The 13,623-nt window shown below is 44.6% G+C and overlaps 2 protein-coding genes across 2 annotated transcripts; one reads left to right on the top strand and one right to left on the bottom strand.

The window, feature by feature from the left end:
* Positions 1-968: 968 nt before the first annotated feature.
* On the bottom strand, positions 969-3,529 carry LOC131262194 (uncharacterized protein K02A2.6-like). Its single transcript, XM_058264145.1, has 3 exons — positions 2,149-3,529; positions 1,784-2,028; positions 969-983 (listed from the first exon to the last, which is right to left on the bottom strand). The coding sequence occupies exons 1-3, from the start codon at positions 3,527-3,529 to the stop codon at positions 969-971; spliced, it is 1,641 nt and encodes a 546-aa protein (XP_058120128.1).
* Positions 3,530-5,805: 2,276 nt separating this feature from the next.
* LOC131262184 (transmembrane protease serine 9-like) lies at positions 5,806-13,097 on the top strand. Its single transcript, XM_058264134.1, has 9 exons — positions 5,806-5,963; positions 6,633-6,845; positions 6,916-7,189; positions 7,251-7,829; positions 8,783-8,794; positions 9,450-9,589; positions 11,065-11,259; positions 11,335-11,844; positions 12,497-13,097. The coding sequence occupies exons 1-9, from the start codon at positions 5,867-5,869 to the stop codon at positions 12,868-12,870; spliced, it is 2,394 nt and encodes a 797-aa protein (XP_058120117.1). The 5' UTR covers positions 5,806-5,866; the 3' UTR covers positions 12,871-13,097.
* The last annotated feature ends 526 nt before the right edge of the window (positions 13,098-13,623 follow it).

Raw genomic sequence — 13,623 nt, 5'->3', positions numbered from 1 at the left:
TTCATTGGTTTGTTTTGTATCTTTGGTGTTGCTCGGAATTTATTATCTAAAACACAACATCAATGAATAAATTATTACACACGTTAAAACTTAGTCTAGCTAAAACGATACCGTCCTGGCCAACGGTCGAGGAGCAAAAAGAGGATGAGTGCTCATGGGAGCTTTCCGGGAAGCCGGTGCACACATCAACAAGATGACAATTGCGTGTCGTCTGTGAGTGGCAATTGGCGCTATACACACACAGGCTCCCAACATCCCTCCTTCTTTAATATCGCCTGTACGGCGCCATCCATTGAGGTTGTCTTCGAACTCGCGAAGACCGACGTGGAGGTGGTACAGGCGACGGCGTATCACCATCTGCAGTTTCAAACCCTGGCGAGGTCGGGGACAGGAACGTTTCCGGGGACAGCTGCTTCGACGACAACGATGACGATGACGATGGCGATGACGATGACGATGACGATGATGATGACGACGACGGCGATGATGTGGAGGAAGACGGTGAAGACATACAATCTTTGGTTTCCACTTCCTGTTGATGACTAGTAATTGGACTAGAATATGGGCCATGGACTCGCTCAACCATGTCCCATGCGCTCAACAACACGTCCAAAGGCAGCGACCTCTTTGAAGTTTCATCCAGTTTAGCAGCAACCTTACTGGTGACGTTTCCATCCACTCGTGTCCGCAGTTGGTTTACATGCGAACGTATTTTTCTGCCTTGGTCGATCATTACCTCGTACATGACTTTACCTATGCATCTGATTATCACACCAGGAACCCACCTCCAATTATTTCGACGATATTGTTTGGCGTATACTAAATCGTTGATCTCAAATTTCCTTGGAGGTGACGTAACAGCATCGTTTGTTACAGGTTGTAAGCTTTTTGTCGGTCGTAGCAGCTCCAAACAAGTACGCAGCTTCCGATTGAACATTATCTCTGCAGGTGTTTTCTGGTTCAAAAGCTTACTCGGTGTATTCCTGTATGTCAACAAAAACGTGTCTATCGCCTCTGATACAGTGCTTTCCCCCGTCTTTATCTTTTTCAGTGCTCTTTTAAATGTATCTACGAACCTTTCAGCCTGTCCGTTTGACTGCGGGTGAAAAGGTGCAGTACGAATATGCTCTATGCCGTTGATGTTACAGAACTCTGCAAAGTCTGCGCTTGCAAATTGAGTGCCATTATCGCTTACAATATCAGTTGGCATACCAAATCGTGTAAAAATATTATAGAGCATACGGACAGTGGTTTTCGCAGATATACTTCTTGTAGAGATGATTTCCGGCCACTTTGAAAAGGCATCAACAACTAATAGGTAATAGTCACCATCTATAGGACCGGCATAATCTACATGCACCCGCTGCCACGGTGCGTTGGCTGTTGTCCACGAGATTGGTAAACTAGACGCAGGTGACTTTGCTGCCGATGCGCACTGCTGACACGATTTAACAAGACCTTCAATGTCAGCATCCAATCCGGGCCAATACACATAGCTACGTGCTAGCGCTTTCATCCGCTCTATTCCCGGGTGACCAACATGTAGTTGCTGTAAGCATTTGTTTCGCTGCGACGAAGGTATTACCAATCTTTCCCCAAAAAGAAGGCATTCTCCAAAAGTAGTCAACGACTCGCGCCTACTATAGAACTTTGAACAATTTCGATCCATTACCGATGCTTGTGGCCAGCCAGACTTTGTAAAATTGAACACCTTCCGTAGTTCAGCATCATTTTTCATCTCGCGTTCAACATCAGCAAAAGTTAACAGCATGACATTACTCACATTGTTTACAACTGCTCGAAGGTCTTTCTCCATTTCAATGCTAGCAATCACGTACTCATCCTCAGGTTTTTCATGCTTGGCAATCAGTCGGGACAGAACATCGGCATTACCGAACTTGTCTGAAGGTACATACTCCAAATCGAAATCGTATAGCAGCAAGGTTAAGGCGTAACGTTGCAATCGGTTAGCTGTATATACCGGGATACCTGCTTTAGATCCAAAGATTCGTAACAGTGGTTTGTGATCTGTTTGTAATCGGAAATGCCTTCCGTATATCATCTTATGGAATTTGGTAACCGCAAATATAATCGCTAACCCTTCTCGATCTGGCTGACTATACCTTTGTTCTGTCTTAGACAACGTACGTGATGCATGCTGCACTACCTTTATCGACCCGTCTTTAAACCGATGACTAATAGTCGCTCCTAGTGCAAAGGAAGAAGCATCCGCCGCGACGATGATTTCTTGACGTGGGTCGTAATGAGTTAGCAGCAAATCTGAAGAGAGTATTGCCTTAAATTGATCGAAAGCATCCTGGCACTGCCTTGTCCACGTAAACGCAGCTCCCTCTTTCAAAAGATTATCTAGTGGATGACGCAGCATGCTGATGTTTCGCACAAATTTGCCGTAATAGTTTACTGCGCCCAGGAATGATCTCACTCCTGTTACATCGGTTGGAACTTGCAGCTTCATTATAGCATCTATCCTAGCAGGATCCGGTCGAAGTCCCTTCGAATCAAGCAAATGACCCAAGTATTTTATTTGCTTCTTTTGGAACGAGCATTTATCCAGTCGTATGGTGAAGCCGTATTCCTTTATACGTCTGAGCACAGACCGAAGGTTTCTCATATGGGCCTCTTCATTTGGTCCTCCAACCACAATGTCGTCCAAATATACAGCAACACCATCGAGACCTGCTAGCATTACCTCCATCAGCTGCTGAAAAGCTCCCGGTGCAGTTTTCACGCCTGGCGGAAGCCTGTTGTACACGTACAACCCTCGATGAGTGTTTACGCTAAGCAGCGTTCTGCAAGACTCTTCCACCTCTACTTGGAGAAACGCATCGGATAGATCAATCTGGCTGAAGACCGTACACGTAGCCAGACTTGCGAAAATGTCTTGCGGAAGAGGTAGTGGGTATTGATGAGGTTGCAGCATGTTATTCAGTCCTGTAGAGTAATCACCGCATATTCGCATCGTCCCGTTTGCTTTTCGCACAACAACGATCGGCGCTGCCCATTCTGAATAATCCACCTTCGAAATTATTCCATCTTTTTCCAGCCTTTCAAGCTCGTTGTCCACTGCTTGAAACATAGCGTAGGCCACAGGGCGTTTGGGACGAAAAACAGGCGTTGCTCCATCTTTCAGCTTCAACTGAATTTTTATCTTCGTGCAGCAACCCAGCTCACCTGAAAAGAGCTTAGGAAACTCCAGCTGTAGCTTTGCACTACACGGTTCATCCAAACCAACGCGGTTGCATACTGAAGTCAACGGCACATCCCACAAGCTGAACAGATCCATGGCATCTCTTCCAAAAAGTGACAATTCGGCCGATGTCACACGAATAATGCACTCCATGCATTTTTCCGCTACGATCATGGAACCTACAAATTCACCTACGATGTGCAGAAAGTCACCAGATGCAGTTCTCGCCTTAATATCTGAAGGAGTCAGGACCGGTTCACCAATATGCTGCCATAGTTTGCGTGAGATGAGGGTGATATCGGCACCAGTATCAAGCATCATTTTTATCGGTATTCCGTTAACAGTCACATTCACGCATCCACGTCCGCTTCGGACTGCGTTTACCGATACAATTCGTACGGTGCGTTTTTGCTTCTTCTTATTTGTCCAACGAGACGCAGCATCGCAAAAACCTTCTTTGTGTCCAAACTTATTGCACTTACTGCATTTATGGTTTTTAAAGGTGCATTTTCTAGCCCAGTGGCCTTCTCCACACAAAAAACAAGACACTTTGCCTTTTCCGGAACGGTGCTGTTGGTTGTTATTAGCTTGCCACTTTGTTTTGGAACTATTGCACTCTCTAACCATTTGGACAATTCGCTCTCCCTCGATCAGTGCGGTATCATGCTTCAGATTGACCAGTTTTTGGCATACATCAGTTAGTTGCGTTAGGCTTATATCTTCTTTCTCTTCCATGCGGCTCAGCAGTCGTACGCGCACATCAGCGTTTTGCTCGTCTTTCAGACCGCATACAAAAAGCAAACACTTCAATGTTTCTTCGCTGAGTCCTGCCAATTCCGCTTCTACGGTGGCCTTATTTACCCTACACGCAAACGTAACGTAATCTTCGGTACGTGTTTTTTGCAACTGAAAGCATTTGTATCGTCGACTTATATCGGATTCTGCCGTTCCGAAAAGCGCTTTTAGCCTTACAACTGTTTCCGCGAACCCATAGTCACAAGCTTTTTTTGGCAATATATAACTGTTGTACCGCTCATGTTCTGCCACTCCGAGTTTCCGCAACAGCAACCTCACTTTAGCATCCTCGGGTAGCTTGGCAGCATCCTTCTCGAACAGATCTTCAAACCGCCCGTACCAAGCAGCAAAGGTGACGCGTTCCTCGGGATCATATCTAAACTCCGTTACGTGCTTCGCCAGCGAATCAATCAAAAACTCCGGCACTATCGATTCACGCACATTTACAACTGACATCATCCGCGTTAAAAAAATTTCCTGCTGCTTTAAAAATGCTTCCTGCTGTTGGTTTAGGAGACACTGTTGCTGCTTAAACATTTCGTGTATCCACGCGGTGCTTGGATCATGGCTGCTTTGCGATGGCGGCAATTCGCCGTTGGGGTCAGCGGGGTTCATCGTACCGTGTTCGACGTAGATAATTTTTCGCTTTTTGTAGATTTTTGTAGATCGCACTCTCGTTCTTCACCTCGTCGCCACTTTTGTATCTTTGGTGTTGCTCGGAATTTATTATCTAAAACACAACATCAATGAATAAATTATTACACACGTTAAAACTTAGTCTAGCTAAAACGATACCGTCCTGGCCAACGGTCGAGGAGCAAAAAGAGGATGAGTGCTCATGGGAGCTTTCCGGGAAGCCGGTGCACACATCAACAAGATGACAATTGCGTGTCGTCTGTGAGTGGCAATTGGCGCTATACACACACAGGCTCCCAACAGTTTGATTTCAGCGATCTTTCAGGAAAACACATAATGGATCCCACAGCCATTTTGCGTAAAGGAAATGAAATATTTTACGATGCGTACGATGCAGTTTGGGGATGCGATCGAAACCCCACTGTGCTCACTACCACAAGGAGAAATAACTACGTGATCTGGTGCATTTGAGATAGGGCTTGTCACCGGTGACTGCGTACCTTCCGTTTTCTGGACTAAAAATCAAACTATTTTGATTCTTGCAGCAGGGTTTGGCTTTTCTATGTGGCAATAGTAAATATTGATCCTTATAGGTTTTTACGATTGTTTAGTCATATAATTGGGATATTCAAAAATTAAAGTAGAAATCTGTGTTAGTTTGATAGATGTAAAACACAAATGCATGCGTTTGCGTAATGCTATGACCAGGGGTTAACAGAACACCTAGCAATTGTTCTAAGCGCCGCACTTTTAAGGATTTTGCGTCGGCGACGATGCAGTTGACAAACGCAAGAAATAAAATCGTTTGTTTTTAGTACAGAAAACGGAAGGTATGCTGTCACCGGAGACAGCCCCTATCTCTCCCATGGGAAAAAATGCAAACGCAAGAGTTTGCGTAAAGCTATAACCGGGAGTTAACGCTATGACCGGGGGTTAAACCGGCGTTTGGTTCGGACACACACATTCTCCAGCATGAGACGCAACGTCGAAGATCAAACACACGATGCTAAACAAAACTCGTTTGATGCTATGACGTATACCCGGCTCAAGGCAAGACAATCGCGAATAGCGCCGTTGATCTCCATCCGGCTGATCAGTGCTTGCTCGACTCGTCAGAGATACGCATGAGTACAGCTTTACAGACACCTCAAACAGAAGCTAGAACCCTGTGTTCTACCATTTTCTACCTGTAGCCACAGTTTCAGTGCAAGTGATTTCCGTTACTAGATGGTGCCTTTAAATTCCTATCGAATGTTGTCCATGCGGTGGATCGCCTTCCTGATTGTGTGTTCCTTCATCGTCGATCGTTGCATTGCGTTGCAAGGTACAATATATTCGCAGCTTAATACACAGATTTGAATCGAATAATGCATAGGGATCAGGATCGTGTTAGTTTGTTAATAATAAACTTTTGCTGTATACTACGTAAGACCTTGTACTTCTTTAGAACGTGTTATGTTTGCGTGTTTACCCCGCGGGTTGGGATCAAAAGTGCTCAATAAACCGGTGGCAAAGATCTGTAGGAATGGTAATTTCGATCTCACCAACATTCACAAACTATAATCATCGATGGGAGACGCGGAAACGTAGGGTACAATTGGTTGTTTTCATTTGTAATGATGTGTAGATTTTTTCTTCAAATCAATAAACAACTGATCATCATCATTTTCAACGTCTAAACGGGCTGTAATAGTAGAACTGTAAATTATTTTTCTTCATTCAGAAGTGCTATTTTGCACAAATGGTGCACATTGTGATTTGAAACAAAACCACAATTTGTTCAATACAAAAATCTGAATATTCTTAGATAATTCAATCTTATTCCATTAGTTGACAGTACTCTTGCAGCATAAAGTATGAGAAGAATTGAAACTTTTTACCAGATCAATTAATTACCAATCATCAAAATTTCAGCTATGTTGAATAGTTATGTTATTTTCGCTTCCGTATACTATTTAAATTAACATGTTCAAACACTTGTTACACATTACAGAGGGTGAATCATGTACCCACCAGGGCGAGCAAGGTGTCTGCACACCGTTCTCGAAATGTGTACGGGGCGTGAGGATCACCGTATGCAGTTACTCCGCACAGGAAGCGATCGTGTGTTGCCCTCAATCACAGCAAATCCGAACTAACAACGTCCCGCAGACGGCTCCATTCGAATCAACTAACCGTGATTTGGGGACACGAAAAAGTGTCCAAAGTGAGTAACAGTAGATCCTTCAATGTAGGTTTACATTTCGTCTATTACTCGTGGTCTTTTTTCTTTCCAGTGTGCAACGAGTATAAGAAACTGACTACGGAACGTGTGGCCATCAGTTCACTTACGCTGAATCCGACACTAGTCAACATCGATGTACCAAAATGTGACACGGTGGTTAAATTGATCGTTGGAGGAAATGCAACGAAACCCGGGGAGTTTCCTCATATGGCAGCGATTGGGTGGCCTAAACCGACCGGAGGGTACGCATTCGAGTGTGGAGGATCGCTGATCAGCGACTTGTACGTCTTAACGGCTGCCCACTGCTATTTGGAGTCAGATGATGGGTAAGATTTGACCATATTTACTTACAGAATGAATGTGATAACTTTTTCTGTTTTCTGTCAGTGCCTTGCCGTCGATCGTGCGTCTCGGTGATCAAAACCTCTTGCGTTCAGACGACGGAGCCGAACCGGAGGACTACGATATCCTGCGATTCATCCTGCACCCACAGTTTCGTCGTAGCGTAGGCAAATATAACGATCTGGCTCTAATTCAACTCCGATCGCGCGTCGACTTTACTAACTTTATCCGTCCCGCTTGCCTTTATGACTCGGATGACATTAACGCGCGGACGGCGATAGCGACTGGATTCGGGCTACTAGAAGGTTTCGGTATCAAGTCGGACGACCTGCGTAAAGTGGCACTGAACATCTACGACAACGCTCTGTGCGCCGAACAGTATATAGCCAACCGTTTCGTACGGCAAGGGATTAAAGACACGCAACTGTGTGTTGGTGATCTGGCTGGTGGTAAGGACACGTGTCAGGGGGACTCCGGCGGACCGTTACAGATTACACATGAAGAAAATCAATGCATTTTCTACATCATCGGCGTAACATCGTTTGGAAAGGTCTGCGGCAGTTCCACACCGGCAATCTATACTAGAGTGACTCCCTATCTCAGCTGGATTGAGTCAGTAGTGTGGCCATAAAAATATTGTATACCAAATCGGCAATACGAGAAAAGAAAACTGAAGAAAGAAAAAATTTTTAAATTACCAACCATTTTGCGTACAAGTAAAACAAGCTAGTGATAAATGGACATCTGAAGATGGCTGAAGTTCTTTATATAACGGCTGCAAATATACTATAGGAATTTCCTTTTTTCTATAAATGTTAAACGAATGTGACGAGGAAGATGGTTTGCCATATAATAAGAGCAAAAAAACGATATAATGAATTTACGATGAATGTAAACCAAACAAATAATTAATAAATAAAAATTCAAATTATTAAAATTTCCAGTAGGTTTTTTGCCACATATTTCGTAATGTTCTTAAGGAAATTGCTGGACAGCGTTTATTAACCATCGCAAGGACGGACAACAGAGTAGTCCAGTCATTCCAGTATTTAGGCATGATCATGTCAAATTTTGGGTTGGAGACTCGAACCGTTTAACAGATGTTGCACAAGCTCAATAATTAAGTAAGTAGAAAACTTAGGATTTTTTGAGTTTTTTGTTAATTTTTCATGATGTTAATGTAATTACATAATAACAAAAAACTTTTAGCTTAACAATTTAAATTCAAAGTAAAGTTTTAAAAAGATCAGAGAATCACTGTGGAGAACTTGATTCATGTTGGTCGTAAAGTACTCTAATATGGTGTAGTTATGATTAATTGGTTTGTTTTTGTCGATCTCTTTTCTAAATTTGCCGAATATTATTGCGACATATTTTGGAAAACACATAATGGAGCCCACAGCCATTTTGCGTAACGGAAATTAAATATTTTACGATGCGTACGGTGCAGTTTGGGGATGCGATCGACGTCCCACTGTGCTCACTACCACAAGGAGAAATAACTACGTGATCTGCTGCATTTGAACAAGGTTTGAATGTTTCTTTTCATGCTGGTTCTCTCGTACACGTCGCCACAGCTTCCGAGACGCGTTAGACGCGCAAGATTTATGATAAGCACACACGAGACTGTCGCATTGGCTGGAGGAATCTCCAATAGTGTATACATAATCCTTGCACTACTACCGATCGTCGTTTAGTTTGTAGCCGCGGACCTACCTCTCTATCTCTCTCCCTCTTGTGTTCGGATGGCCACGGTGTACCATTTCTCTTTCGCGCGCCCACAGATCTCTACCGTGCTCTTTTATCGCCCGGGTATTTCCCGCACCTTCGATCCGAAACAAAAGCCATCCGCACTGTCCGCGCATCACCCCAGCGTGCCTCCGCGAGCGTACGGCGTGATCCGATCCACGCGATCGCGACTCGACAACAGATCGGGCGCTCGGAATCGTCACTCAAACGTGATCAGTCCGTCGATCGTGCAAGGTGTGCTACCGTCTCGTCGTCAGACGTCGTCCGGCGCTAGGCTGGTTTTTCGGTGTGCATGCGGGAAGTGTCGCGGCCTTTGTTAGCAAGATAGGGCCATCCGTGTTGGTAGTTGGCTGGCAGCTTCATCTTCGAGTACGGTGACCGGCACGCACTCGCCGCCCGTGACCTCCGTGGGCCAGTTACGTTACGACAGGTTTCAACAGCGGTGTCAAAGATCGCACACAGCGAGCACGTTGCCTCCAGTGGGCAATTCAGCTGACACGAAGGAAGCGCTCCAGGGAAAGCCCCGGCAGATAAACAAATAATGGCGCCAGCGATCGAGTACGTCTCCCGGTGGTGGCTCACAGCCCTTACCCTAGGTGCGATCGGTTTTGGTCGCGCGCTCGCCTCCGGCAATGGTGAGTAAAAAGCCGTGACGGGGTGACGAATTCCGGAACCCAAAAGTTTGTGATGATAAGAGTGCGTGAAGCACCGTCTGAAGTTTCGGGCCAAATTTGGTGTGGTTGTTGGTGTATGTGGTGTATGTATTACCGCACTGGTGGGGATCGTGACGCGGTACCATGATTGTATGGTGTTCCAACAAATCCCCGGCCGGAAGATCGCACCGCCGCTAGTACGATTGCGCATCGAACTGTGCGAACATATCGTGAACAAAACTCCCACAGAATCTTTGAAACGCAATTGGTGATCGGAGCATCAAGTAGTGCTCAAACTCTCATAGAACATCTTAATCTATTCAAAATCAATTCCCATGCTAAAACATGGGGAAAAGAACCCGATCAAAATGAGGTGTAAATTACACGGAAAATAATCAGACTGTAAACACATCACATCAGTAACGAGCGAAAATGTTACAAAGTCTTAGCTTAACAATACTCTTCTAAAATAACTTGAACCTTTTACATCAATAAATAAAAAGAGATTTGAATTGAAATCTATCTATGGGTAATACTGCTACCTATCTGGTGTAGAAAAGCATCATAAACGTGTTTAAATTGCTTGCTTCCTCCAGAGTTTTGAGATGAATTTTATCAAGATTGTAACTCATATTTTAGGCTCTGCGTATGTAAACTAAACAATATGTAAATATGTAAATAGGAAAGAGAAATCGTATCACACCTACAATTTACGTACGCGCTCGCGCAAATATTGTACTACTGGGCGGCGTTTGTACATGTTTCTATAGCAACCAAACTCACGGTATGTATAACCCTCTGTTGGTATACTTTCGTCTAGTAGTTTCTAATTGTTAAAGTTCGTTGATTATCCCATTAACACGTTACCGAGTGCGATCCTCTCATCGGCCGGTAGTTGTTTGGTGAAATACGGTACGGCCCTAAGGCTTGATACGCCAAAAGTTTGTGTAAACCATCGTCTTTAGTTCAAGATATACATTCCGCGCTTTAGTAATGCGCTCTCGATTATGCTAATGAGATACGAGCGAACGATTATAAACTTCTAGAAAAGTGAATTTTACGATGTTCTTTTTTTATTTACTATAACCGGTTTAAATGCTGACTAGTTCTACTGGTTTCACAGAATAGAGGAACTTCTTTAAAAAGACAAGAAATTAAGATATCCAAATCATCCGGGCTGATTAGCACGCCAAAGCTGCTTTTGAACGAACAGTTTTGCCAAATGAAGCTTGTTCCAGAGGATAATATTTTGCCAAGTATAGCTAAAACTACTTTGCGTTTTAGTTTCAGTTTGAATTTTAACGTGTTCGAATTGATTTTTCACATTGAATAAACCTATATTTTGCCCAGTTCGATTGCAAAAATCAGAGACAAATAAAAAAGATATAATCGATATTTTAATTAATATTAAAATTTAAAGTGAGGTTTTAATATAAAATAATACATTTCATTCTCAGATGGCGATTCATGTCTATATGGCAATGCACCAGGAATCTGTCGTGGTTACAGTAGCTGTCGGGCGCTGTTGGAGGAGTCGCGTGTGGTTAAGATTTGTGGTTACACGGCCCAGCAAGCGATCGTCTGCTGTCCGGCGGACTACGAGCAACGGTTGCAGCAGTTATACAGTCAGGACTCGCGCATCAGTGAACGGAGTAAGATAGCAATGCGAACAGTAGTTTTGGTGGATCATGTTCTAAAGTAAAGTTTTCCTCTCTAAAATCCGTCAGAGTGCCGCGAGTACAGTCGAAAGCCATCAGCTCTGGTTGGAACACTTGGTTTCGGTTCGTCGGTAGTAAAGATCAAACGACAGCAGTGCCCGAAGGAGCAGAACCTCATCATCGGTGGTACGCAGGCACGCGCCGGCGAGTTTCCACACATGGCCCGGCTGGGTATTCCGGACGAGCGGGGCATAGTGGTGTTCCGGTGTGGCGCTACGTTGATCAGCGAACAGTGGGTAATGACGGCGGCCCACTGTCTCGAGTCGACGGACATCGTTGTCCGGCTCGGCGAGCTGCGAGAAGGCGATACGGAGTTTGAGGACCCAGTCGACGAGCGTGTGGTGCAGATCGTCAAGTATCCGACCTACAAACGTCGCACGGTGTACGACGATATTGCTCTGCTGAAGCTGCAGAACGGAGTCAGCTTTTCGAATCGCATCAGGCCTGCCTGCCTGTACAGTTCATCTGAAATCGATCGGACGAAGGCGATAGCCACCGGGTTCGGATCCACACAGGCATGTAAGTGTTATCCCTTTGAGAGTAAACTTGTACCAGTGGAAGTCGTGACTGCGGATATTAGAGGATTCCCTTCGATCAGAACATGCCATCATTTATCATATAGCTATCAATATTCTAATTTCATTTCAACCGAAGAACCGGTCGATAATTCTTTTTTTGAACCCGATAAAAGCCTGATTTGCACAAGGGATGAAGCCGTATATGCTACCTAGGAGACCACAGTAGAACCCACAGATTGCTACTGATTGAGAATTGTTTGATTATGCAAACTATCTGCGCTACCTAGGTCAGTTTTTTAGAATTCTATCAAATTATATGCACATGACGTCACCATTTCGGAGAATGAGCTTACGGCCGGAAGGCCTTAGATTAGCACCCTTTGCCATTGTTAAACTTTTGTCAAACAATCTTGAACCGGTTTTGTTGCTGTCCCATAAGCACATTAAACCTCTGAAATTTTATTCAGCCCCAAACGGGCCTCGGGATCAAATGCCTTCGGTTAAACCGGTATGGGAAATTGTGCGAATCCCCGAAAGCTTGTTTCTTACGTCATCGATGGCATTTGAGAAATTTTCGTTCCCATTGCACAAGACAAATTATATTCAATGGAGAGAAATGCCTACATGTGTTTATCTTTTCATCTACTTCACAGACGGACCAACGTCCAAAGAGTTGCAGAAGGTAACGCTGGACCTGTTCTCAACGCCCGCCTGCGCAGTGTACTTCCAGCGGAATCCGCGCGTACCGCAGGGCCTACGTGACACGCACCTGTGCGCCGGATATCTGGCCGGTGGACGGGACACCTGTACGGGAGATTCGGGTGGTCCATTGCAGATCTACTCGGGCGATGAGAGCAGTTGCGCGGTGCAGGTGATCGGTATCACCTCGTTTGGCATCACGTGCGGTACTAGCACGCCCGGCATTTACACGCGCGTCTCGGAGTACCTCGATTGGATCGAAGCCGTGGTGTGGCCAGAGGAAGCCACGGCCACCCGCGGAAGCAGCAACCAGTTTGCGTTCAGCTGAACGGCAGACGGATTTACAAGGGCCTTAGCGGAAGTTCGATGCGAATCGCTTTGACAAGACCTAGGTACGCGATCGTGTATAATGGGTTTTAATTTTATTTATGTTATCTATTACGAAGGAAAACAAACTACGACGAGTGAAATAAACATACCTTACTGTTTTGTCACGAATAATGTAGGAAAATGATGAAAATAAATGTGAATAAAGTCTAATCAACAAACCAGAGACATGTACTGTACATAGACATAATACATAGTGTAACATTCCCGGTTTTAGCACATATCGCACGAAAACGCACCGATTAGTAAATAACGAACAGTTGCTATCGATTTTTTTTCTCTCTGTCACCTGTTTTTCATGAAATGTCGGAATCCGGCGCAGTTTGGAAGGTTAACACGTTCCTAGTGGCTTCCTCATTGCGGTTTAGCTTCCCCGTGTTAACCATCCCACGTTTGTGGCCTGAAACCGGTTGTCCGTAAAGTATGCAAAAGGGTGAATTCCCTTGCTGCTTCTTGTTGCGCTTTCTCCAGTATCGGTAACCCAAGGAACTTCCGAAAAGATTGTTAAAGGTGTACGGGGCCCAACAGGGGCGGATGATGGATGGCAAGTTGGATCGTTGCACTCTAACGTTGTTTCCCGGCAACAGGCTTTCGGTGTGTTGGGGAAAACCCTGCTCAATGAGGATGATCCCCATTCTCCAAACGTATGATTAGAAATATCTGGTGTGTTCCATATAAATGGTAGAGAAAAATG

Source organism: Anopheles coustani, chromosome 3 (genome assembly GCF_943734705.1).
Source record: "Anopheles coustani chromosome 3, idAnoCousDA_361_x.2, whole genome shotgun sequence".
Taxonomy (NCBI): domain Eukaryota; kingdom Metazoa; phylum Arthropoda; class Insecta; order Diptera; family Culicidae; genus Anopheles; species Anopheles coustani.
The sequence above is the reverse complement of the archived record's forward strand: the minus strand, read 5'-3'. Positions and strand labels throughout refer to the sequence as shown.